General features: G+C 28.4%; 1 protein-coding gene across 4 annotated transcripts in view; it reads right to left on the reverse strand.

The window, feature by feature from the left end:
* Positions 1-622: 622 nt before the first annotated feature.
* Positions 623-26,772, reverse strand: part of LOC123295434 (TNF receptor-associated factor 4) — a 149,850-nt gene continuing 123,700 nt past the window's right edge. For 3 of the 4 annotated variants that reach the window (XM_044876782.1, XM_044876783.1, XM_044876780.1), the window contains 4 exons: positions 7,222-7,326; positions 3,855-4,016; positions 2,530-2,843; positions 623-1,764 (listed from right to left, as the gene is read on the reverse strand). In XM_044876782.1, the coding sequence (XP_044732717.1) occupies positions 1,143-1,764; positions 2,530-2,843; positions 3,855-4,016; positions 7,222-7,326 (1,203 nt within the window). In that variant the 3' untranslated portion in view covers positions 623-1,142. Of the gene's footprint in view, positions 1,765-2,529; positions 2,844-3,854; positions 4,017-7,221; positions 7,327-24,178; positions 24,311-26,772 lie in introns of those variants that run through there. The other variant, XM_044876781.1, reaches the window with a different exon arrangement.

Here is a 26,772-nt window from a genome sequence, read left to right on the forward strand (position 1 = left end):
TCTCCTTAATATTCTGCCTCCACAAATTTGTAGATTGGTGTTTTCCCAAAATTAAGGGAATTTTAAATAATAAAATGCTATATTCTGTTTGTAACTCGTCACCGTAAGAGGTAATAAAAACATAACTTTCCCTTATAATTCTTGGGATGAAAATAGTGCTGTGTTGTGAAAAATAATGAAATCTCTCGTTAAATTATGATCGATTAAGAGTGACTTCAAACTAGATAGCCAAAAAAATCTTACCGGGTAGAGACGCCAAAAAATTTTCAGATTACAAAGCGCACGAATTTTTAATTGAATAAGAATCACCACGCATTAGAAAATCTGACTAGAATCTAATTCAGTTAATTATCCTTGGCTGCGAAAAATTTCTGCCTTTGTCAGAAATACGTGGCTGCCGTAATCAGGAAGCCAACACAATCATTAGAAAGCCTGATTTCAGTAGCTAGTACAACAACTCCTTGTAGGTAGTACAAGGTAGTTTGGCTATGGTCGTAAAACGTATACCATTGTATTAGCAGTCATATTCAGGCTGTCTAACGACCGGTGATTTGTAAATATATGCGAAAAGCTAAAAAAATTGGAAAGTTAAAAAATGGAAAAATTCTGATAATGTTGCAAAAGCATTTACTTGCTCAAATTTGTGGAGCCATTTCAAAATCTATGAAAAAAATTATACATCTGATTTATTCTATGATAGATTTGATACATTTTCCTGAGTTGCTTAATAGCTACGTACTTGGTTATTTTTTTTATTAAAAAACTAATTTCTTTTTATTCTGGAGTTTAAAAGTTTTGTTGAGAATATTTTATTCATTATGCCCGGTTTCCTTGGTGGGCAGTGAAAATTCGCTAACGAATGGTAAATTACTTTCATCTTTGTTCCTATTTGATTACGGGTAGAAAAAAGTATGGGCAGTGTTTTTCTACGTGTAAACCTGGCTTTATAATGATGTATAAAGATTAATTCTCATGACGAAAAAAGCAGCAAGTAAACTTTTGGTAGTTTAGTCATGGTATCAAAATTCTTTCAATCTGACATGGCTAATTTAACTGTCGTTTTTCTAGTATCATGCAAATTCATCTTATCCATTGACATTTCTTTTAAATTAAAAATTCAGATCACATGTATAAATTTTTCTTTAAACAGCAACAATTTTACTGGGATCAACTTTCACACGAATGAACATTGTATCATCCTTAACGAAATGTCGTTTCTTTAACATTTCATGTGATACAAATCGTGGAAATCCAAATCCTAACGAATCTGGTTCTTTGCTAGGACGTTGAAAATTCTTCCATGTTGGATCTGGTATAAAACTTTCTACAATATTACACGCTTTTTCCGGGCATGTAGTTTGATCGAATAAGGTAAATGATACAGAGTGTGCAAATGGCCACCTTAATAATGCATCATATTCGCCGGGTAAAATTTTAATATATACAGAAATATGTGAAGCTTCACCAGCTCCATTTCCATTTAAGAATAATGATGCCTGTAATTTGTATCCATATTGACTAGTAAAAAATGGTGGGGATACTAATTCCATGCCTTCTTTGGTTTTTGCTTCAGCCATTTTTGATAGGAAATCACTGATTTTCCATATTAATGTGCCGGAATAATTTAATGATAATCGAGATAATGCACTTTTTAGTGATGAGATTTGATGCTGTTGTTTGGTTACGACACTGCACATTAGGGATAAATGTTGTTGACAATTTTCTTCCATGTGTTTTTCTATTGAATATCGTGGTCCTTTAAATCTGTAACAAAATAAACACGATCTTTAAAATCTTATCCAATCCTGTTTTACATTTGTTAAAACCATAATTTTTGAGGGTAGAAATCTGGAGACAGCCTTGTTTTGGAAGTTTGAATTAGGTTCAAACATCTGATCAGGTTAAACCAAAAATCATTTCGGGACTTAGGTCATTTGTAGTTTGATAAGTTTTAATTGCAAATCTACACAAAGCAGTATGTACACATATTTTGTCTTCTCTCTTCTAAATTTGAGATATTCCCAGAGTTACATCGAGCTGTTCGAGTTTCTTTTTAGCTCCCGAACCATGAAAGGGATGGTATAAGTTTAACCGCTATGTGCGTCTGCCTGCATTTTTAATGTTTCGTTTGAAAGGTAATTTAATGGAGTGTTCTTAGCTAGGTTCTTAGTACAAGTTTAGAGTTCCGTACCCGGAACAACTGAAAAATAGGCGATGATCCTCAAAATCGGCTCAGTTTGGGGGAGGCTCTTAGGAAAAAATTAATTTAATGGAAAATATTCTTAGATACGTTTCAAGTGCGTGTTTAGGGGTCCGTACCCGAAAAAAGTAAACAATGCGTATCAGCAATCGTTTTGCTTAAAAACTTTTATAGGCTAGCAAATTACAACTGCTAAAGAGATTGTAAGCTAACGGTCTTCAGTAACTCGATTAGCCAAAAGATTTTCTGGATCATGACTTTACTAATTTGGGCTATATTATTCCTTTTTCACTTAAATTATGAAAAAAAAACCTGTGAAAGATAATTACCTGCAACCAGCTTCTTTAAACGAACAGTTCATCACTAACGTTGAACAGTGATCTTTTAAATGTGCTTCAACCTCTTCACGCGCCAATATTAATGTACTATCACAACGATTTGGACATGCTACGGGTACCCGTCCACATTTTGCATGGTGTGCTGTTAATGTATCTGCCACAAATTCTTTTGTACAATATCTACAGGCAATTAAACGTTTAACACATTCTGTTGCTTTATGTTGTGATAAATGTCTTCTTTGAACTTTTAAACCACATTTATTTTCACAGTATGTTGGTTCGTAGCCACATGTTCCAGCATGATTCTGTAAATAAAAGAACACTCAAAATTAATAAATCATTTTTCAGAAGTGGAAGAAATTATTTCTTAAGAAGATATAATTTCATTGTAAAGGGTTATATCCGTTGCGAGCTTTTTATAAGTTTTTTTGTTTTGGGAAGACGTATACATATAGGACATTTCTTTAATTTTAAGATCCTGCTGTCCGATTAAAATAATTTTATATGATACTGCTCATGTCGACGATCTCTTGGAGGTCCTCCAAAAAAAAAAGTGTCTGGCGGTGAGCATCATATCTGTGGTTTGGATTAGCCAAAATGAAAAATCCAGAAAATTTCTTTCGTCAATAGATGAAAACAAGAACATTTAAAACATACTAATCGAAGGAATAGTCAAGGATATTTGACAAAATGGTGGCTTCCATTTTTTTAAAATTTTTCCTTCGATTAATATCTAAGAAGATTGTCAAAAAATTCGAAACCGATCGGTCGAGCCGTTTCGGAGAAATCTTGCTCACCGACTTTGAAAATGCAGTTTCGAGAAAAACGCGTTTAAAGTTTCAAAAGATGTTTACACTCAATTAAATTTTTTTTATTGATGCGTTTATCTTCGTGAATATTTATCGGATCAACTTGAAATTTTTAGAGAATATACTTAAATATATGTACATTCCGAAAATGCAAAAAAAATCACCAAAATATAATCCCTTAACCTCTGATTATTCAGGATCCTTGATTCTCCTTGTCACATGGTGTTCCCTAAGGGTGTATACACGGCCCCTTTTTATTGGAATTTATTTAATGTATTTACATTTTACTTAATCTGGCGTGCAACTTTTTAAAAATCCGAGTATTAACAGAAGTGGAACAAGGGTTTCTTTGGGACAAAGAGGCAAAGGCCGATAAAATTTTATAAATAATTTTTTTTCTTCAAAATTTTAAACAATATAATTTCTTTTTCAACAAAAGATTAACACAAACCATCAATTCAGAAAAAAACAATAACCGGAAATGTATAAATAATAAAGTAATCTTACCTCCAATGTATGTCCGGTAAACTCTTTCGTGCAGAACTCACATCGAGCACGTCTCTGCGGACACGTGTATTTAAGATGATCTTCCATCAATACACGAGGTATTTGTGCACCACATTTATTCGTACATGGGATCGCATCATATTTGCACGTGTTTAAATGTGCCTAAAAATAAAAAAAAATAAACAATTAATAATGTGTTTTTTATATAATTATAGAAAAAAAGAACATCTTGGTTAATTTTTATATCCGGTGATTAAAAAAGGGTTAACAGTCAGTCGACCAACAGTGTAAAGTTTTATATGCAAACCATATGCGCTTTTATTCAGACCTCGGTATTATTTCCAGTTGTTAAGAATATAAAAGATTATTCGCGAATCTCTTTTTAAAATATTAACTCTTGATAAAGGACTCCGCATACATCAAACGTGAAAAGAGTGGACTTTTATAAAAGGAGATTATAGAGTGCCGCCATTTAAGGTAGTACGAGCACCAAGGCAATTTTAGATTTAGGGTTGAAATTATTTGTACCTTATTTTCATCTTTGATGATGAATATTGTTATAACTTCATGAATGTAGATCTGATTTGGTTTTCGAAATATCGAAAGTTAAATAGTTAAACAAAATTTTCAATTTTCGATATTTTGAAAATTACTCCAGATATCGAAAAATTGTATTATTACTTTTTGTCTTATATTATCAAGTTAAAACATAATTCACTACTTTTGAAGTCATTTATTTATTTAAATAATCGAGCAACCGCATAAAAATTTTTCGAATTGATTTAGCTTTTTGTTTAAAATTGCCTTGATGCTCGTGCATCCTTAATTAATGCTTCAATGGCACATGAAGGGTACATTTTGATATCTGAGACATTCTTTACTTGCTCCCGTGGTGTGTATAATATTTTTCCGCTCGACGGACGTGGAAAGTGGCAACTTCTTTTAGCACAGCGGAATGAAAGTTGACACTTTCCGCTCGGTGGGGAGAAAAAGATAATTTTGAGGCAAATTTGAAAGGAATTCGATTTAAAAGGCAGTACAAAATAATCAGCTCTACTCTATGTTTTAATTTCAACCATCTCGAAGATTAATATACTTGCCGCGAATACATGGACACACTTTAGATAGAGGAGGGGACAAAACAAATTATTCGTTTAGGAGGAAAATAAGAAATTTTGGGCTAAAAAATTTAACGAATTCAACAGTATTTTGGAGTAAGCATGCACATACTACGATATTAAATCCAGATCCGAGATCGGCGGGAGGGGGGATGTCAGTAAAAGTTTATTTAATATTTTCAAGCATTTTTTTGACTAAACCATAAACTACAAGTATTAGTGTCAACTTTTGGGTTGTCCGGTATAATAGGCTCATATTTTTTTAAATTTGCAATTGCGTCTGTATCTGGCTACATCGATCACACAAATATTCTTAAAATGTTTATAAATGAAATTAATTTTATTTCTAAACAGAATTATTATTAAAGACCATATGTGTGTTTGTCCAAAATAACTCCTCCAAAATAAATGCAATTCTTAGAAATCATATTAAAATTTTTAATTATCGTTTCTTTTCGGCATGTTTACATTTTAATTTGAAAAATGTCTAGGGGATCTTTTTATAAACATTTGTGTAAGTTATATTTTTATTTCAAACATATGCGTTTTATAAAACAATTGTAGTTACTATTGTCTAGGAAAAATAGGCAGATGCATTCATAGTCATTGTTTAAGAAATGTGTTCGATTTGTAATAGGAGTTTACAATTTTTCAACAAAATAGAAGTTAAGGATGTATACTTAATTCCAAAAAAACTGCTACAGTTAAAACATTCTAAGCGTACTCATCATATGTTATGTTATAATAGTAACACTTAGAATGTTTTAAAACGAGCATTTTTTTTGACATAGAGTATACGAGTACCAGGGCAAATTTGGATAAAAGGCTTGAATTTTTTTATATGAAGTTGGTTTAAGTCTAAAAACTATTTAAATTAAAGTTAAAAACTTCATAAATTCTTGAAAAATAAACTCGTTGTGCCCGACTAATTAAGAATTGTATGAACACGGTAGTGGGCACGCAAATTAAAAAAATTTTTTTTTTCTTCAATTTTGATGGTGAATTATGTTATAACAACGCAATATAAAACGAAAAGAAAGAATAAAATTTTTCGATATCTGAATAATTTTCAAAATATCGAAAATTGAAAATTTTGTTTAATTATTTAGCTTTCGATATCTTGAAAACCAAAGCAGATATCGAACAATTTTATTCTTATTTTTCGGCTACAAATCACTTCAAGCACAAGTCTAAACTTGCCCTGGAGCTCGTACTATCTTAAATATAATCTGGACTTTATTTAAGTTGGTGATGAAGAAATTTTCTTTAAATTCAATTTTATTGAATTCCTAAGAAAAACCATTTCACGCTTAAACTAACTTAAGAGAATTTTCGTAATTTAAATATCAAAATAACTTTTAAGAGGCACAATCAAGTTATCAAAATAAAGAGTATTGTATTTGTATACGATCAAGTTTTTGATTTTATTATTCCAGCTGAATAATTTCAAAAAGATTCTTTATTTTTTTTAAATTGAATTTCAGACATGTGGGTTTTGTCTGCAATAAATACCATTTCCTTTTTAAAGATACCAGCTGATTGAACATTTATTTATTATTTTGCATTTTACGAAATTGAAATAAATTCGAAAGTTCAAGTAACAATCACGTTTTATTAAATACAAGGGGAATTCTTTCAATGAATTAAAATTGAATTTCCGGTATATACATTCTTAAAATATTTTTCTACAATTTAAGGGGAGAAAAAAATATTGAGGCAGTCTCTAAAATAAAATAGGACACTTGTTTTTAAGGTCTAAAAATATCTCTGGAATGTTTTATTTCATTTAGAAACCTTCCTTAATTTTAATAGAATTAGGGGTAATATGATTTTTCAGGATTTAGGAAAAAATAGACCGAAAAAAATGTCTGTATTAGTGTCCCATTTTTGAACTTAAGGGCTTAAAACTTCAGAACCCAACCAACTCCTCTATAGTCGACAAACTCAACCCAACCAACTCGTAATTACAACAATACTCCGGATCTATAAAATTTTCGGTTTATTTTTTTTCGATTACCGATTTTTGTAAGCAAAAGTATCTTAAATGCACTTGAACACAATATCTGGAGGTCTAATTTCCGAGACAATTCAAAAACTTTTTCAGGCAAAACTTTCAAACTTGGCAAGTCAGACAATTGTTATAAATGTCTAGGGATAGAAACCAGGAATTTAGACAAAATTGAAAATAGGTATCGGCCGATTTATTGGTTTTTGAAAAAATGAAAATTGTAACAAATTTTAGTACATACCTTTAGTCTACGAAGTTCATCTGACCATTTACAACCTTCTTTATGATGAATACAATATACAACTGATCCCATAATCGCCTTCTCCGATTCAGGATCTGGATAAATCTGTAAAGAATAAAATAAAAAACATTTTAATTATGTAAAATAAATAATAAAAAATAATTATAACTATTTAAAACATTTAAAATTTGTTTAACCTTCAAGTTTGAAAATTGAAATAATAAAATGATTATTTGCTAGAAAGAAATAATAATACGTATTAAATCTTCGTCTCCCGCAAAGTATTTGTGGTAATCATAATTATTTTTAATGAAAAGTCCAAACAATAGTGCAATTTTATTTTTATTATAATTTAAAAAAATTATTTTAAAATTATAAATATTTTTTATGAGAAATTGTTCTTTTTATAAATAAAATTCTTCATTAATCAAAACATGACAAATTTTAAATTATTTGTAGCCAAAAAAAGAATGTGGTTATCGCATATTTTGTGTTTTTTAATTCGATGATACCTCACACGATGATGAAGTGAAGTATTTCGAAAATTTATTATTATTTTAAAGAAGCTGTCACCTTTAATTTTTGGCAAAAAGATTTATTGATAAGATGAATATGGTTTTTGGTGTTGTTAAAAAGAATACATGTTTGGCATTAAATATTAAAACTGGATTATTAATATTTGGTTCACATTTTACGTCTCTGTTGAAATTAACAGAAAAGGGAAAGGCAAGATTATATTGCCCTAACTTATAAAAATTTTAAGGCTCAGAAAATTGAAATTTTGTCCGAAGGTAGATCTCACTTCAAAAGACAGTAATTTCAAAAATAGATGATTTTACCATTAAATCAGAACATATGCAACAGTTAGGGCTCAGGATCCGATGACAGTATGGGTGTCAGGCCCTTACTGATTGGTAACATCTACAATGCTTCTGATGAATAATACTATTTAACACTGTAATGTCACTGATGCTACTAATGGCATACCAGCAATATTTATTAAAATGACAAAATAGATTAAGAATAATAGAGTGACGAGCAGTGTGACAACAAACATAGCGTTTACACATATATTTAATAGGATCGTTGCTCAATAATGCATATTGAGAAACGCACCGAAAACGATAGCGGGAAAAACAAGTAGTATTACGACATCTGCAATGCAGTATGGGGCTCAAGACCATACTGTCGAGTTGAACTTACTATTTAATCATATAAGTGGCGACAAATTTTTTATACCATATAGTATTGTAGATAACGCCTTAGTTATGGATCTTACAGCAATATTATATAAAGTATTATCAGATACTTTTTGAGTATGTGTCTCTATACCATACCAGCATTGTAATAAATGCCATGAATTTCTTACCGTGTACCTAGTTTTTGATTCAAAAGGATGGGGTAAATTAACTATGTGGGGCAATTAAGTGTTGTTAGTATAAATTCAACACTATTTTGGCATAAACACATACTTAGCCAAAGAAATCAGTAATTCCAAGTACAGGGAGAGTGCAGCTGCCTTAGCATGCTTTACCTTAGGTACGAATTTGGTGACCGGAGTTTCTGAATTGATTAAATTGAAATCGGTTTATCTCAGCAATCAAATTAATGTAAAGATAAGATCAATAATAAATCGAAATTTATTTGCAATCAATACCTCTGCTTGAACTAGGCGAGCCTACCATTTTGCTTTCTGTGGGATCTGTTGTCTATGAAATTTGAATTTTTTATTCAAGACTAAATCTCACGAATTGAATTTGGAATAAATGTACAAAATATCATCGAATTTGATTGAAAATTACCAAGCAAAAAGATTATCCAGATAAATTTTTGTTGTTGAAAATCTCATATTACAACATTTTCACACGTTTACTTCCGATATACTATATAGTATAAACAATTTTTTTATCATACAGATTATATTACATAATCAAAAAGAAATTGTTACAAAATTCTACTCCAAAAAGTTACATATAAATCTGTTAATATGAGAGAATGTGATACGGATATCAAGATTAAAAAACAACTATATTTTTTACTATTCTTTGATGGTCATGAAATAGTTTTTTTGTTTTGTTTTGTACTTCAATTATTTTGTCAGCAGAATAAAATAAAAAAAAAATTGTTCACAGCAATGGTATAATGTGCTCTGTGTTTTGTATGATGTTGTCACAGTGTCATAGTACAGAGAGTGAGTAAATTGTTGTAAATAGTACTGGTTGTGTAATGATGCCTTAGGTTCTTCATATACGATGCCAATATTTTATTTATTCTTCGTATACGATACATATGAAACGTAGAACTAGTTTAATTCCATCTAAAAAATCTTACATACTACCTTCTTAATTTCAGAATATCCCAAAAGCACGTGTTTGGAGGATGGAATTTTTTTGATTTATCTATCTTGGGTGTAATCTCGACAGAAAAACTGACTACTTTGTTAGTTAACTCAGCTCTATGGGTTCTTGCCTCGACAGTATCTTCTTGTTTCATGCTTTTATAATACTATTTCTCTTACAATTTTTTTCTATGACCAATGATCGATTACACATCTTGTGTACACATATAATTTTTATTATAAACTTGTAATGTTGTGTACACAAATAACAGTGTATGGTATTTCATATTCGTGGGAAGGCTTTCTACATATTTTATGCTCTATGTTTTAAAAAATCATTCAGTTTTATTTATTTTTTTGTCTTACTTAGTATCTTCACCATGTGATAAAACTCTTAAGAAGATTACATTGTATTTCAAAAGTAATATCCATATAGATTCACAAAAATTGATTATCGTTTATTGAATTGAATTATTGAATGTCTTAAAAAAATAATGCCATTCTAAAGAAAGTTATTGTGTTCCACAAGGATCCATTATAGGCCCCAGTCTTTTTTATACCTTATATTAATTTACCACTTCATTTTAAGTTCAGGTTTTCTCTCTGGATAATAAAAAGTCAACTTTTGTAAAAGAGTAATTAAAAGGACATTCCTTGCGATTCTTCGCGTAAGTATGTTTTAATATGATTACTGAGATATCAGCCACAACATTGGGGGTGCTGCTGTTTTGGGTACGAAAGTACTCCGAACAGTGTGAATTGAGGCTTAAATGGAATGAGTTCCTTTCGAAATTCTTATCAAGAAAATTTTCCAAAAATAGATATGCCCAATTTTTTTGAAAGGTTGCATTGATTTAATATTTCATTTTGCTTCTGGGTATGTTATAAAATCATCAAGATACCATTGACCGATATATTCATATTCACACCCATCCTATCCAAGAAAAACAAAAGGTTATCAACATGCTAAGATGAAAAAAAAAAAACAATTGAAAACAAAATCATTTTTTTAACCATCATTGTGTTTCAGAATCATGAAAATAAAATGATTTTATATAATAAACAAATAACAAGGCGTGTGTTATTTATTTTTCCACTTTTAAAATACCATCATCTACATGTTTTTATAATAGACTTGGAAACACTGTTACGAAATTTCAAATCATTTGTTACAATTATGGGGACAATTAATAGGTTAGATGCAATAATTACAAAAAGGAAAATGATGGTCTGGAGGACTAAAGAACTTGTAACAGACTTAATTTTGGACCAGTCAATCATGCAAATCAGGTTATACTTTTCCGATGATCCAAATATGGATTGATAATTTTCGTGAATAACTGTTCGAAAAATACTTGTCAAAAAATCCCTTTTTTCCTGCGATAATGCCATGACAACCAGTGATTTGTTGGGATTATAATTTACATTTCAACTAATTAATGGTCGACATACGTGTAACAAATAATTTGAAACTTGATGCCAGTATCCCCCAGTCTATATTTTATTATATGCATCTTTTTTAATCGCACCAACTAAACTAAAACATTCCTCTTACGTTCTATTTGACATGATTCAATTAACCTTTTAATATCTTCTGCTCCAATGAACTTTATATAAAAATATTTAGTTATTCTAATAACATTTTATTTTAATATGTTTGTATCTTTAATAATAATGTGTGTGTTTATTCGCATTATAAAAAATTAAATTATGTTCAAGAAGATGAAGCTGAGTATGTGGTGATGATAGCAGGCTGAGCTCACTTGGTCTGAGTTAGTTCAGTGACTGTTGGAGGAAAATAATAAACAAATCTCATTGCAATAGTTTTATAGTTGAATTATACATGACTATTTTAAATAATATTTAATTGTACAATTACAAAACATAAACGATATTGTTTTAGATTTTGATAATGTTTAGTTAAAATACCTTTGTAAGTGCTTGTTACTAGATAGCAGTAAATTTAAGAATGTACGAGGGCCAGGGCAATTTTGGATAAAAGGACTGATTTTTTTTAAATAACTAAATAACTTTAAAAGTAGGAAAACATTGGTTTTATGGTAAAACGGTAGATGGATGATATGTTTTCATAGATTTCTCCAAAAATCGTCGATGGAAATGTAAACTATTTAAGGTCAAATCCTTATTAAATTATTGAAAAAAAAAATCCGTTGTGTCCGATTAATTAAGGATGTATGAGCACGATAGTGGAGACACAAATTAAAAAATATATATTTTCAAATTTGATGTTGATTTATGATATAACTTGACAATAAAAGACGAAAAATAAGAATACAATTTTTCGATATCTGTAAGTTTTAAAATATCGAAAATTGAAAATTTTGTTTTATTATGTACTTTCAATATTTCGAAAACCAAGACAGATATCGAAAAATTTTATTCTTATTTTTCGTCTACATTTACGAAGTTATAACAAAATTCATCACCAAAGTTAAAAATAAGGTACAAATCATTTCAACCGTAAGTCTAAACTTGCCTTGGCGCTCGTACTACCTTAATGGAACATAAACGATATTGATTTTTATAACGTTTAGAGTTAAAATGCCTTTGTATTTTGTAAGGGCTTGGTACCAGATACCAGATAATTTAACGTTTTAATTTTTTTTTGAATGTTCAACTTATGGTGTTCCGCAAGGATCCATTCTGGGTCCTATCTTTGTTAGTATAATTTGTTTTAATAACGAACACATATTTTTTATCAGATTAGACTTTGTACGTTAAGTTTAGCAAAGTTAATTTCTTCTTCTTAAGACAAAACAATTGTAACTAAAACACACGCATGCAATATGGTACAGTAATTCGTTTTGAAGCGTAACTAACCACGCGGAGGAAACCGTTCGTCATGGTTCATGATACCTACTATACCGTGCATTATGATAATCATATTTTTTTTAAATATTATTTAATCAGTTGGAGATATATTAAAAACTGAGTAACCATCTTTTTCTCCATAATAAACTGCCATTGTGTCCTTTTTATAATAAGTATATCATTAAGAAATACCATCTGTTAATTAATCGTAGCATAACGTACAATATTTCTTAAGTGTTGCTGGTAACCCTACTAGTTAATAGGTAATGTTTTATTGTTTATTATTAAAAATGATAAGTTATACTTTATGGTTTGATGATTATATTACTTATTGGCTTGAATAGTAGCACCAAAAATGGCTGCTTGATTCGTTCTAATGGCACACACGGCACGTGGCGAATTTACATGTTTACTGAACTTGAACTGCTTTTTGATATGAGTTCAAATTAAAAGTTTTAATGTTATTTATGATATTTATTTATGCGGGTTGAAGGAAACCGTTAAAACAATTATATGCATCTATATATCAGTATTGCTTAAAATAATCACAAGTGCTTTAACTAACAGGAAATGGAAAGGCTTGTAGTCAACCCCTTCAAATATATCCGTGATACGATAGTACATTCATTGTCATGATGTAGTATCCGAAATTTCAATTCATGATCCAAAGCTCACAGTAAAGCTAAGTCGTTGATTAAAACTGCCACTTGCGGCATTTACTCTTTTAGCGAATTGTCAATGGAAATGGAACTATTTTCAATCGTTTAATTTCTGAGGGAATTCGCTTAACTAACGCAGCTCCTGCGCTCGGAATTTTTGTTTTTTTATTCTCAAATATACATACTTTTCTCTTCTTTACGCTATTGGGAAAATCACTAAGAAAGGCAAGCAGTCAATATGGTAGTCATAAGCATGTATAAAACTTTAAAAAACAGCCGTGGTCTAAGGAATGACTAGACCATTCAAAGAATGGACTATTTTTTATAAGACAGTTGACCGAAACCGACTAAGTAAGGCGCCATCGCCTTTAACTGTTTGACTACTTAGCCTGAGTGATTGCGGGTTCGAATCCAGGCAGCGACAGTCTAATAAATTATAATTAATGGGACAGTAAATTGATAACTCTGGCATCGCTTGGATAAGAATGAAGTAACCAACTCCACCCACATCAAAAAATTTAATTGTATATGTATTCGAATGTAGTTTAAATAAATAAAGATTAAAAAAATGATGTGAGTGGCTTCTATTATAAATGTACTAGGTGTTTCCCGCCCGCTTTGCGTGGCGTAAAATATACCCGTTTTCTGGGCAACATCCCCACTTGCACCCCTCCCTCCACATTTCCTTGCGTTGGATAACAGTTTTGTAATGTACACGTCATGCTCTTTTATTTGATACCCCACTTAGGTATATTTGTAAATATTCGATATTTCCTTCCCACTTTCTCGCTACACCTTTCTACCCTCCGAAGGTTAAAAAAATTTCTAAATGTAATTTAAAACATTCTGACCAAGTTTTGAACTATTAAAAGCCATAATTGAAAAATATGAATTTTTTATTCATGAACACCCCCGCAACCCCCCTTGTGGGTGGAATTTCGTAAAATCCGTTCTTAGCTGACCTCTACTTGGCAAAAGGAATATTCCTGCCAAATTTCAAGTCTCTAGGTCTTATAGTTCCAGAGATATCGTGATGAGTGACTATCTATATCTATAGAAAGTCTCCTATATATTATAGATGTCTGAGGCATGGAGGTAAAACTCTTTTATTATTAGACAGTTCCTACATTTGAACAGTAATGTTGTAAATTACTTTGATTTCATAATATTTATTTATTTATTCAATGCTTTCTTAAACTTAGTCTGTTATCGCAGTTCAATTCTAAGTCATCTGTTATCGCATGGCAAAACTATTTTCTGAATAAATCTTGAATTTTTTTAAATATTCTCTATGAACTTTTTTTCTTGGCGTAAAAACAAATGTTCTTAATGTAAAACCCATTAAATATGTTGTAAATTAAAAGATAATGATTATTGATGATATATTTTAGAAAATAAACAGATAATTAGATAGTTTTTTTTTTCTATTAATAATATCTGTTCAAATATTAATATAAAGAAAGTGCTCTCTAATAATAAAAAATATAATAATAATTCTTTTTTTTCGTTAACTAGATGTTAATTACTAATAAATTAATATAATATACACGAAACTTCAATTTAATTATCATTGAATTTATTATTACTAGAGTTGGTATTAAAACTAAGTTTTCACTTAAATGTATGGCTTATTGAGTTTGATATTCAAATTAGCTATCTAATGCTTTTCCAAAATTTGAATATTCAAATTACTTTTTTTAATTTAATAAAATTTTTAATTGTTATAAATCTGCAAGACTGATGCTAAAAATTTGTAAAACTATCCTCTCGAAAATCGAATATTTACAGTCGAAATTTTTTCTCTTTGAGTTTCATTTTTATAAAAGCCAGAAGATTTTTATCGTTTTCTAAAATTATTTGTAGATTAGATTAAAAGAATTTTGAATAAAAACATAAAATTACCATCCTGTTATTCATAAACACCCTCTTTTGTATAAAAAAAAAAGTTAATTAATTTTTTTTAAATAATATACCACATATGCGGCTCCGCGTCCTGCCCGGTCCATTCTTATTTAAAAAAGGTTCTATCAAATTCTTTATGTCTAGTACAAAGTCTTTAAAGCGTGCCACTATCATACACTATAATTACATGTGTAATTTATGTTGAATATCAAAAATTTTGTTAACGTTAACTAAAAATACTTTTTTTTTTTCAAAATCATTCTACCAGATCGAACTGTTTCTTTATAAAACAATAAATTCTTCAGTTTCTTTTATTTTTCTAACAAGCTAACCATCAATACATAGTATAAAACAGAGTCGCTTCCGTCTGTCTACCCATAATCCCTATGTATACTTTGATACGCAACGGATTTTGATGAGGTTTTTTTAATAGATAGAGTAGATCAAGAGGAAGGTCTTTATGTATAATACATGCATAATATAGTTAAGTAAGGGGTTGAAATAGGGATTGAAAGGGATGTGCTTCAAAAATTTATTGTGCATGGATTAAGCTTAAATATTGACAAGATATACAACCAGCTTCAAGGATTGATTTTATCTATTTTTAACTTTCGGGGGATGGAAAGGTGGAGCGAGAACTTGAGGATGAATAATCGAATATTTTCAATACCCAAGTGGAGTGTTAAATAAAAGAGCATGATGCGTACATTACAAAACTGTAACCTCTACGCGAGGGGGTATGGGGAGAGGGGTGAAAGTGGGGACGTTGCTAGTAAAACCTCGATTCTCTCTAAATTAGAATCTCACGTCAAGCTTCGAGTTATCAACAAATAAAATAATTAATCAATTTCGAATTATTGAGGTCTCAAATACTTGACTTAAACATAATAAAACAGATTTCTCATGAATTTAGAAATACAAAATTCACCTTGTCAAGTTTTTCGAATTAAATTCTCAAATTAAGCTAACAATGAATGCAGGTTCTACTGTAGTAGTAAAGCTATTGTAAAATTAAACGTAATCGCTTGTTACCTTACGTCCAGAATTTTGGAAAATAGAACGAACGGCAAACTTGATTGTATATGGATGCGCAGTAGTTTCTTGCAAAATAAATACTTCATACGACATAAAATGTTACATAAATTAATTGCATCAATAGACCTTTTCATCATGTCATATGCGCAAGTGCAGAATTTATTTTTTCGTACTGACAGCAATAAGTAGGACTAAGATAGAAGATATTTGTTACGCATTTTATCACATATGGTTATAAATCATTTAGTACGAAACAAATGTGAATCGTGATTTTAAAATGAAAAGCCCTATTACATAAATCAATTGCAGCGGTTGCATCAATAAAGATATTTATCCAAAAAATTTAGAATTTAATGGATAAAAATTTAGCACTCGAGGATTTTGAATAATAATAACTGCATTCTTTATTTAAACTTTCAATAATTTTAGTTTTTTTTAAATCTATTGTATCAAAAAGACTATATAATAAAATATAAAAATTGATGAAGCAAAGAATTTTACCTTTAAAAGAAGAATTTCTATCCAATGAAGAATGGAATTTGTTTTATTTATTGAATATTTTACATAGCGCTAGTTTTATTATTATTATTATCGATGCGCATGATCGACAATTGGTTATGTGGATGCGTTCATATTACATCAATTTAAATTCTTTCATCGAAATCAATGCACTTTCAATATTACCTGTGCTTGTTTATTATCGTAATTTGAAACTTTGTAAACATCTGTTTGCTATAAAATGTATATTTTTTACAAGACAGTACGTTAAGAATAGGAGATAACCCTGATGTCGAATTGGCCATATTACCCGTAAAAATGTAAAACTAGACTTGATATCATGACAAAATTTGAAAGTTAAATTAAAATTGATAAAAAAACGGCGAAGTTATAAGCAATCAAAGATTGCTTTCAAAGGTTGTCCATCTCCTTTTAGCATAAGAAAGGTTTATATGTAATCTCTATGGCGATACCCACGCATAACGTCACTAATGGGTATCTTCTTCTTTGTTTAATTGGGAATTTTAAAAGTTCATATTTTGCATACTGGTAAATATTTTTAAAAATCAACTTCACTTTTCTATTCGTGAAGTGAGAGTTCTTCATCTGAAGTGATATAAAAAACTTCGTCCAATCCCTTATTATTGTTAGAAATTATAGTTTAAGACATGTATACATTTTGACAACTAATTTCACGAAGGACGAGTTTTATCCTTTACGTACGAAAATTTTCTTGTTTAGCCTGCTGTTGACAAAACATTCAGCTCACAGTCTTTCTATTCGTTTTTGAATAATCGAGTTTATCGATAGTCAGTTTGTATTGTTCCAAATTATTTTTTCTGCTATTTCAAAACAGTAGAAACCTTGAAAGATGGTCATGGCATGAGGATTCGTAAAGAAATGTGAGGTTATGTACTAAATATAAGTTACGCCACTGATATTAAATCTAATTTCTATATAATATTTTTATAATTTTTAATAAAATCATAAATGATACTATGATAAAATATGGTCATGACATGAGCATTCGTAAAGAAAAGTGGGGTTATATACTAAATATACGTTACGCCACTGAGATTAAATCTAATTTCAATACAATATTTTTATTAATTTTTAATAAAATCATAAATCAAGCTATGATGAAGTAAGGTAACATTACTTTTAACCGTCATAACATGACCTTTGTGGTTAAGTTATAAGTTTTGAAAATATGTATCTAAATGACTTAAAATATGTTTTTGTTTTGACTTCGTCTGTATATAATTATTTTAATAATAATGGCATGGAATTTCAGAATGAACCTAGGTTTTAACCATACAGAATGAATCACAGGCAATGTACCTACCATAGATGTGCGAATCTTAAAAAAGAGAATTGCATGGACGGTTTAGAGCCGTAGGCTGTTAAATTCCACTATCATGATATCAAATAAAATATTATATATAGAAACAAGTTGTACATTCACAAACAAGGTACAATCACAGCAAATCGTGTAAATAAACTCAATATCTGTGAACTTTAAACCTTCTTCTACTCTAAACAAAAATCATTTTAAAATATTTTCCCGATATCTTAAATTTTTTCAAGGGATAGTAAAATTAAAAAAATCCGGAAATATATTTTGTCTCTGATGTTGATGAAATTGGTGATTTTATACTACTTTGAGTCACAAATTATGAAAATTTATTAAAAAATTTAAAGAGAATTATAATTTTCAATATAATTGGCTTGTTACGATCTCGGATCAAATTACGAATTCAGAATGAATGTACAAGCCAAGCCATATCTTAAAACCTATAAATTTGACAATAATTTACACTTGATTTTCGTTTTCCTTAGGTTCAAATTACCTTTAGAAAAGATTTTTAACGGATTGTATACTACAAAAATTTGCTCAAATTTTTCTGGGGTACCTAAAACATGTTATTATAGCGTTTTGGTTCATAAATTATGAAAATAATCTTAAAAATGATATGAGAAGTGTAGTTTTCAAAATAATTAACTTTATACAATTTCAAATTGATGATTACGGATTCAGAATAAATGCAAATGCCATATTATAAAGGCTATAAATCTGGAGTTAATTTGCATATGATTTGTGTCTTTTTTGGATTCAAAACATCTTAAACGAGTGAAATTTACAAAATTTAAAAAATCCCGAGAAATTTTTCGGGTAGGGAACCCTAAACTCGCACTTGAAAAGTATCTCAGAATACTCTCTATTAAATTACCTTTTTCCTTAGAGCCTTCTCCAAAATGACCCGATTTTGAGAACCATCGCCTATTTTTTAGTTGTTCCGAGTACGGAACCCTAAACTCGCACTTACATATAGCTAAGAACACTTCCCATTAAATTACCTTTGAACAATACTTGAAACAAAAAAATCCAAATCGGTTCATGCGCTTAGGCGCTACGATGCCACAGCCAGACAAACACACATATCGGTCAAACTTAACGCCTCTTTTTTTGGTTCGGGGGTTGAAAATGTTCAACAGATTCATAATATAAATTATTTTCGTATTTTATCAATTTGTGTAGTTCTTAAAAATTAAAATTAAAAATTTCTTCCATAAACCTATGTTAGGCCTGACGACGAAGAGTGCCAACTCCGCTCGAACAAATAATTCAAATAACTTATGTTGATGATTCTCAAATACATATTTTGTATTACCTATAAAAAACAACTTCACAGCTGATTGTCGTGATTTTTGTAACTTGACGTGATTATAATAAAACAACTCCCATCCCATAATTTACTTTACCCATAAAAAATATATGATCATAAGATTTAAGTTTGATTCGCTTCTCTGCAATAAAACTGTGTCAAATATTTTATTTAAAAAAAATAAACAAACAATATTTGTTTTATATGGAAGGTATAGAAAGTTTTTTGCACTTATTAATTTTTTATTGGCTCTTGTTTGCAGTGAGTTTTTTACTTTTTTTTGCACACTTGTTAATTTATTGATTGATTGTTGGTGTTAATTTCGATGTGGTTGTCAAAAAATATTTGTATGTGAAAAAACAACAAGCTCCTTTCACAAAAAGTTATAAGTAAAAAGCTACCGAAAATTTCTTGGGCTTATTTGCAACAAGTAGAAACTTAAAATTTTAAAGTGTTTGTCTCATAAAATTGTATAAAATAAAAAGATAATTGATTAAAAAATGCATAAATATTTTGTACTACAAAAGTTTGTCCAACTTTGAACTTTTTTTCACTTTTTCAAATTTTTTAAAAATACTGAAAATTTTTAAAATCCAAGTTTCAGGCAATAAAGTGATTTATAAAAAAGATTCCCACCAAATTTCAAAGGAAATCGATCGCGTTAAACTTCGTGTCACCCACCTCGAAAATATACAGTTAAAAAAAAAAACACGTTTTAAGTTTGAGAGACAATTCCGGCAGAGTAGCTCGGATAATAATATTACTCCCTTTGGATTAATCGGCGATCCCAGATCCATATATTGGGCATTCTTCTACTTCATATGCAATGTTTTGCAAAGTTATTTCTGAAGCTCCCAGTACAGAACGATCAATTCGAACTTCGTTACCAGAAAACAGTTTTATCTCCGAAAATAATTAGAATTTTGAAAAATTCGTTTAAGGGCATATTCTCAAGGGTCTGACCTTTAAAGATGTGCAAAAAACAAAAAAATCCATTTCTTCCAATTTATAGACCAGAATATTGCTTTAAATTAAGTAGGAAAGTAACTAAATTGAGATACATTTTTTGCTGATTTGATTTTATTATGATGCCCAAGGGATTTAATTCATTTTTTAAAGTGAAATTTTTGTATTGTTCTATTGGGTATATTTTCTCTTACACAAAAATAATTAGATGGTTATTTAAAATTAACACAAACTCAGGTGTCTAAAATTATTATTTTTTTTGTATGCATGCATGTTATGTACTTTGTACTTGAATCCAATTAAATAGAAATTAATCACGAAAATAAATTAAAAAATGTTTTTTATATTTGTCATACATCTTCTTAAAATAGATTTTTTAATAATATTTTTATTGTTAGGCAACATTTTTTTAAATTACTTACTTTTGATTTTCAATGTTAATTATTAAGTGATTTTGTTTAATTACAATATTGAACTAAATAATAATAAAAAGCTGATGTTTTCAAAATTTATTTTTAACTAGCTTGATATCCGCCCGCTCCATTGGGTTTAAAAGTAAAAACAAACGGTTTATGGCCTCCACCTCTCTTAATCTCACTTATCCCCCTTCCATAACACTCGAAGAGATTGTTTTACACAGTTAAAATATATGCACAGTTTTCAATTTGTTTAGGTATAAAATAGTCATAATTCATTGAGTATTTCAGAAAAGATGGCCATGATGGTCATACATAGAGCAGTAAAATACATTTTTTTTTCGAATATATCTTTATAAATTATAGCTCATATGTTATTCTGATGAATGAGCTATATTGTTGTACAGTTTCATTCAAATCCATTCGCTAGTGTTTGCGTGAAAGAGTAACAAACAAACAAACAAACAAACAAACATCCTTACTTTCATATTTATAATATATAGGGATTGGTTAGTTAAGGTACTCCTTTTCTTTTTCTTTTCTTTTTTTTAAATACAAAAATACCCACCATTTTTCTTGTCTTGCAAATATTCATCAAATATCTTGTCATAGCGTCGAGTTTCATGGTATTCTAAAATATTTCGCGCTAAAATTTCGACCCCAACTAGATTTCAATAAACATGAACTAAATTCATGAAAACCAGGGTCGAATTCTTTATTTTTATACAATAAATTATATTTTTTAATAATAAAAAAAAATATTTTTAAAAAAATCATTTACAGTTACGAAACATACCCAAAAAAACAGTTGTTTTGAAAAATTCATAAAGTAAATAATTCTTATTTAACTTATATATTTATTATGGTATATTTACGATATTGTTGAATGTTCGATGCTCCAAAATATCTTCAGAATTTTTAAAGATATTAATAAAATTCACGAAAAATGAATATAAGCATTAAATAATTATGAAAAGAACCTGAACGAATTGTTATGATAAGAATAGTGTAAACATGTGTGATTCAATAAAAAGTATTCGTATTTTTTTCAACGGGTTTTCAGCTTTTTATAAAAGTAATTGCGTTTGCTTGAATGAATTTGATAATGTACAATTTAATTATTTTTGGAAATACATAATTCTTAATATTATTATGATAACATTAATCAAATTTTTGGTTATTTATACGGCTAATTATAATTGTCTGGCCTGGCGGCTATCAATTTTTTTTTGTTTCATTCACTTATACTCTTATAGTATTAAAAATATAATGAAAATTATATTATTTCCTGTGTTTTAATAAAAATTATTATTTACAATATAAAAATTTAATTTTAATTTATTTTCTTATTAATAGTTTTTAAAACATAAAATCTTTAATTATATTTTTTTGATTTAATTTTGTCAATTTTGATTATTTTGAACTCATGTTCGTTTCAATTAAAATATTGTGAAAATAGAGTCTCATAGCGCAGCACGATTTGAAATCACATATTAAGTATAATTTATGGGGATTAACTGTATGGTTTTTGAAAAAGAGAGGTACAAACACTTAATTTTTTAAAAAAAAGATGAATTAATTTTTATCATTCCTATCTCTATACATTATAAGCGCGAAAGTAAGCATGTTTGTTTGTGTCTTTGTTACGCTTTTACACAAGAACTACTGAATGGATTTGAATGAAACTGAACAATAATATAGCTCATACATCAGACTAACACATGAGCTATAAATTATAAAAATATATTTAAAAAAAAAAATAAATTTAGTCTTTGACATTTCACTGCGCCATCTACGAGCATCATTTTGAACCATAAATTAAATATTTTTGTAAAAATGGTAAACGTAGAAATCTCCTATTCTTGAAAAAACAACTTATTTAATACCTACTACTTTGCAATAATTTTAGGATACCCAAATTTTCCATTTCAATTACAAAATTTATAACGTAATATTAAACCATGTCTAATATCCATTTCCTGGTCATTATCTATACGAATAAAATACTAATCTATCAATTTTATTTTAAAGAATCAGTTCCTACCCATTCCGCTTTGTAACTTTTTAAAAAAACCAGATTTATTTATGAACGAAACATAATAATTATATTTTTATTAATAACAATTTCAAATTACAGTTAGATAAAGTATAAAAAAACGTATATAATACTAACAAGTGTAGGCTTAAACCAACACTTAGTAAGCAAAGACCGCTTAGAAATGGTAAAAAAAAACTGCGTTGGTGTTCAAGTAAGTGTATATTTTTTTAAGCTGGTGTATGCAATGATTTTTTACGAAAATAATATAAATATTACAAGTTGATGTGGGTAGTTTTGATTTTTTTTCTGATTGCATAAAGTAATTATCATATATGTTTGTACTTAATCGATTAATTTATACAACTTTTATTTTATATTATGCATGAAATTCAAATAAATATTTCATAATTTATGTGAAACGCATCTTTACAGCATAAATTCATGAATTTTGAATATTACAAAAAAACATTAGAATATTTTGAATCAGTGAATATTACATACACTGACGGTTGGCAGGTTTTTCCGAAACAACCATTTTAGTATGAATAACAAGCGCAAATAATCTGCAGATTTGTGCCAAATTCGTAGGTCTTTTGAAAAAATTGTTTCAAACAAAAGTTCTTGGTATATATATGGGAATCAGTACTCGAAATCAGCTTTCAGAGAGAGACATAAACTTTAAATGACAATAATATTTCTAATAAAAATACCACCTACAACTTTTGTTTGAAATAACATTATTTTGTAGTAAATTGCATGTTTCGGCGTATCAATTTTTCACCATCCTCAAACTAGACAGAGTATTTTAGAACTATGTTCCTCATCGTACGATATTTGTTTGCTGGTTGGGAGAAACCAAAAAAAATTCCAACAGACACCAAAAATCGACATCTAGGTTAACTAAGAAACTAAAACTTTTTTAATCGATTCAGGTTGCCATGAATTTTGAGAAAAGGCAAAAATATTTTTATCATTTAAAAAGATTGAGTTGTGAAAGTTTTCAGAAGTTAAAGAAAACATAGCTAATTTAAAGTAATTACAATGCAATTTTAATGTTATGTCATAATAAATATCCTCATCAAATCAAACGTAATGTACTTACATATTGGGTTGACTACTAAATCAGAACAATGTCTTTTTTAAACTAAAACTACAATTATTTCATACAGTAAAAACTAAAAGTAGCTATATAATGAAATTATTTAAATCAAACAAGTATTTGACATGTTAAATTAATATCTTAAATTTTCAGAAAAATATCTTGTAAAATAAAAAAAGGAAGCGCTACATTTATAATGTACGAAAGAAATATAGTTCCTACCGAGTGCCCACGATACCTCACGATCTTTTTTTTTTTTTTTAAAAAATAAAAGCTTTTTCATAAACCACATAGATTTGGCAAAAATTAAGTGTCTCTAAAACAATGACTGTTTCTTTTGGATAATCATCTTAAAAAAAGACAAAATTCTCGTAACTTAAAGATATAGAATATGATTTATGAATCTTGAAAAATTATTCTGATGTTTTGTGCATGGTCTAGACAGAATTCTAATCATAATCCAAGCCACTTAATAAATACAAAACACTTTTATGAATTTTAGACAAACCTTTTTTCCATTCTCTTTATCAGGTTTATTTGAATATAATTCAAAACACGATGAAAAAAATGGTTTACGACCAGGTGGTTTCATTTTAACAACAATCACTGTATCATCCGCCATTTAATTTATATAAATCACTACTAACAAAAATTAATTATCAACACAAAACCACTTAACAAATTAACGTAATTAAAATTATAAATTATTTAAAGATAACACCAAAATTTCCAATTGTAAATCTTTTATCACAGAGTAAAAAATATTTAATTTAAATGCACTAAATTTTTAATCCTCGTGTTTCAATTGTTTTTTATCATAGAGTAAGAAAAAACTTTTAAGTAAACTTCAATTCTATTTTTAATTCAAAGAATAAAGAATTATTATAAAACAACGGAACACGATGAAGTGAACACTAAAGAAGTTGATTATAAACTAAAAAAAATAAAACCATATTTTATTAAGTTCATTAAAAACATTTATGTTTAATAAATAGGTAGATCAATGTTTTTTAAAATATTATTTATTTTTTTAATACTTTATCCGTGTTGTATAGTTATATAAATGTACCTCGGTGCGGTTGGTCGATGTGCCGTGCCCCCTACCTACTTATTACGATCATGTTCCATTGTTTTTATATAATAATTTTCCGGTTATATAATTTTTTATTTAAATATTTATGAATATATGAATTATTATTTCATCAGAGGTACTTTACTCTAAGAGTGTATGTTCTAATCTATAATATAATGGGTACAGTGAATTATAGATTGTATCATAAGATAATTGAAGTAATCTTGTCTGTTGAAGGTCTCTTCTATCATTTTAATAATGTCAATTTATTATTATTATTATTATTATTTATTAAAGGTGGTGACTAATAAATTTTATTAAAAAAATAGAACATAAATAATTTAAGCATAAATCTATTGATTACGGAAGTAGAGGGGATGTGTTACGGTACATTCATAAATTAGGTGTGCCATTTCCTCTGAAGATGATATTATACAATTTTCAAAACTTTTGATGTAAGAATTATTCGTACAATAATTTTGTTTGTGTAAATAGTGCCAAAATACAAACACATAAATTTTCATTATTTATAGAGGATGAAACATGGAAATAGTATAAATAATTTTTATTATAATATCATGATTTTAAAGAATAATTTTTCGCAGACGTTTCGTGAAAAATCAAGGAGTATTTCATATTAATGGAAAATTTCGAAATATGTATAATTTTTTTTTGTAATTATATGAATTATTAAATAACAGATTCTGTACTTCCTTTATTTCAAATCACTCAAAGTCAGTGAATATGATATAAAACATATTTTATATTTTAATACTTGTAATCATAAATTAATTATTTTAATTTTTTTATAACGGAGTGATTTTAAATGATTGAAGCTATAAAACATAAAGAAACTAAAGAAACTAATGAGAAAATCTGCTATATAATTTTATGTTTAACTATTTAAAACTATTTATTTGAAAGAAAATTTAAAAAGAATTCGTTGACGATCGTTTTCATTCAGATATTTCCAGAAAATTGTTTTTCCGGTGACTATTCTAATTTAAATAAATATAAATAATAATAATAATTTTTTTTTTTTTTATAAAATTGCCCACCAGTTCGCATGAAACTGATTTCTAAAGAATTTAATAATTTCAAGTAAGTGAGAAAATACAAGTGAAATTAACAAAAGTTAAAAAAACCCCGACAATTTTTTTGGGTACGGAAGCCTAAACTCGCACTAACATAGCATAGAACACTCTCCATTAAATTACCTTTCAAACGATATAAAAAAAAAACAAAATCGGTTCATCCGTTTAGGCGCTTCAATGCCACAGGCAGACAGACAGACACAGCGGTCAAGCTTATAACACCCTTTTTTTTAGTTTGGGGGTTAAAAAATAGCTTGAAGGATTAACACAGCTTTGATAAGCTACAGACACTTTTTTAATCTTTCCGTACTTATGAAATTATAATAATTCTTAAAATATTTGAAAAAATTCATCTATAAATTACATAATAATTTATAAAAAAAATAAATAAACATAATGTAAATATAACATATGGTCATAATTTTTTAATTTAATTACTAATTAATTTTTTGTGTGTATATAGATATAATATAAATAATTAAAACATATTTCATAAAAAATTTCAAAATTCTTTCCATTATTATGATGAATTTTTTTTTTCATGATTGTATAAATGTTTAGTTTAAGATTGCAAAATAAATATACACATTTTGCGTGAATGGACGATTAATCAAGGCATGGACCCAAAACTAATGTAATTATTGCAAAACATATACTTTTTAAATTGGGAAATTACTTATTTAATCCTCACGATTTTTGACAAAATTTCTTGAGGATGTACGAGCGCCAGGGCAATTTTGGATAAAAGACTTAATTTTTTTTAAATATGAAGTTGGACTAAGTCTAAATCAATTCTGAAAATTTTAGGGGGAGTTGCCCGATTATTTAAATAAATAAATGACTTCAAAAGGAGGCAAATTTAACATTGGCTTGTAGGAAAACGGTAGATGGATTATATGTTTTCATAGATTGCTCCAAAACTAGTCGGTGGAAATT

This window comes from Chrysoperla carnea, chromosome 3 (genome assembly GCF_905475395.1).
Source record: "Chrysoperla carnea chromosome 3, inChrCarn1.1, whole genome shotgun sequence".
NCBI classification, from domain to species: Eukaryota; Metazoa; Arthropoda; class Insecta; order Neuroptera; family Chrysopidae; genus Chrysoperla; species Chrysoperla carnea.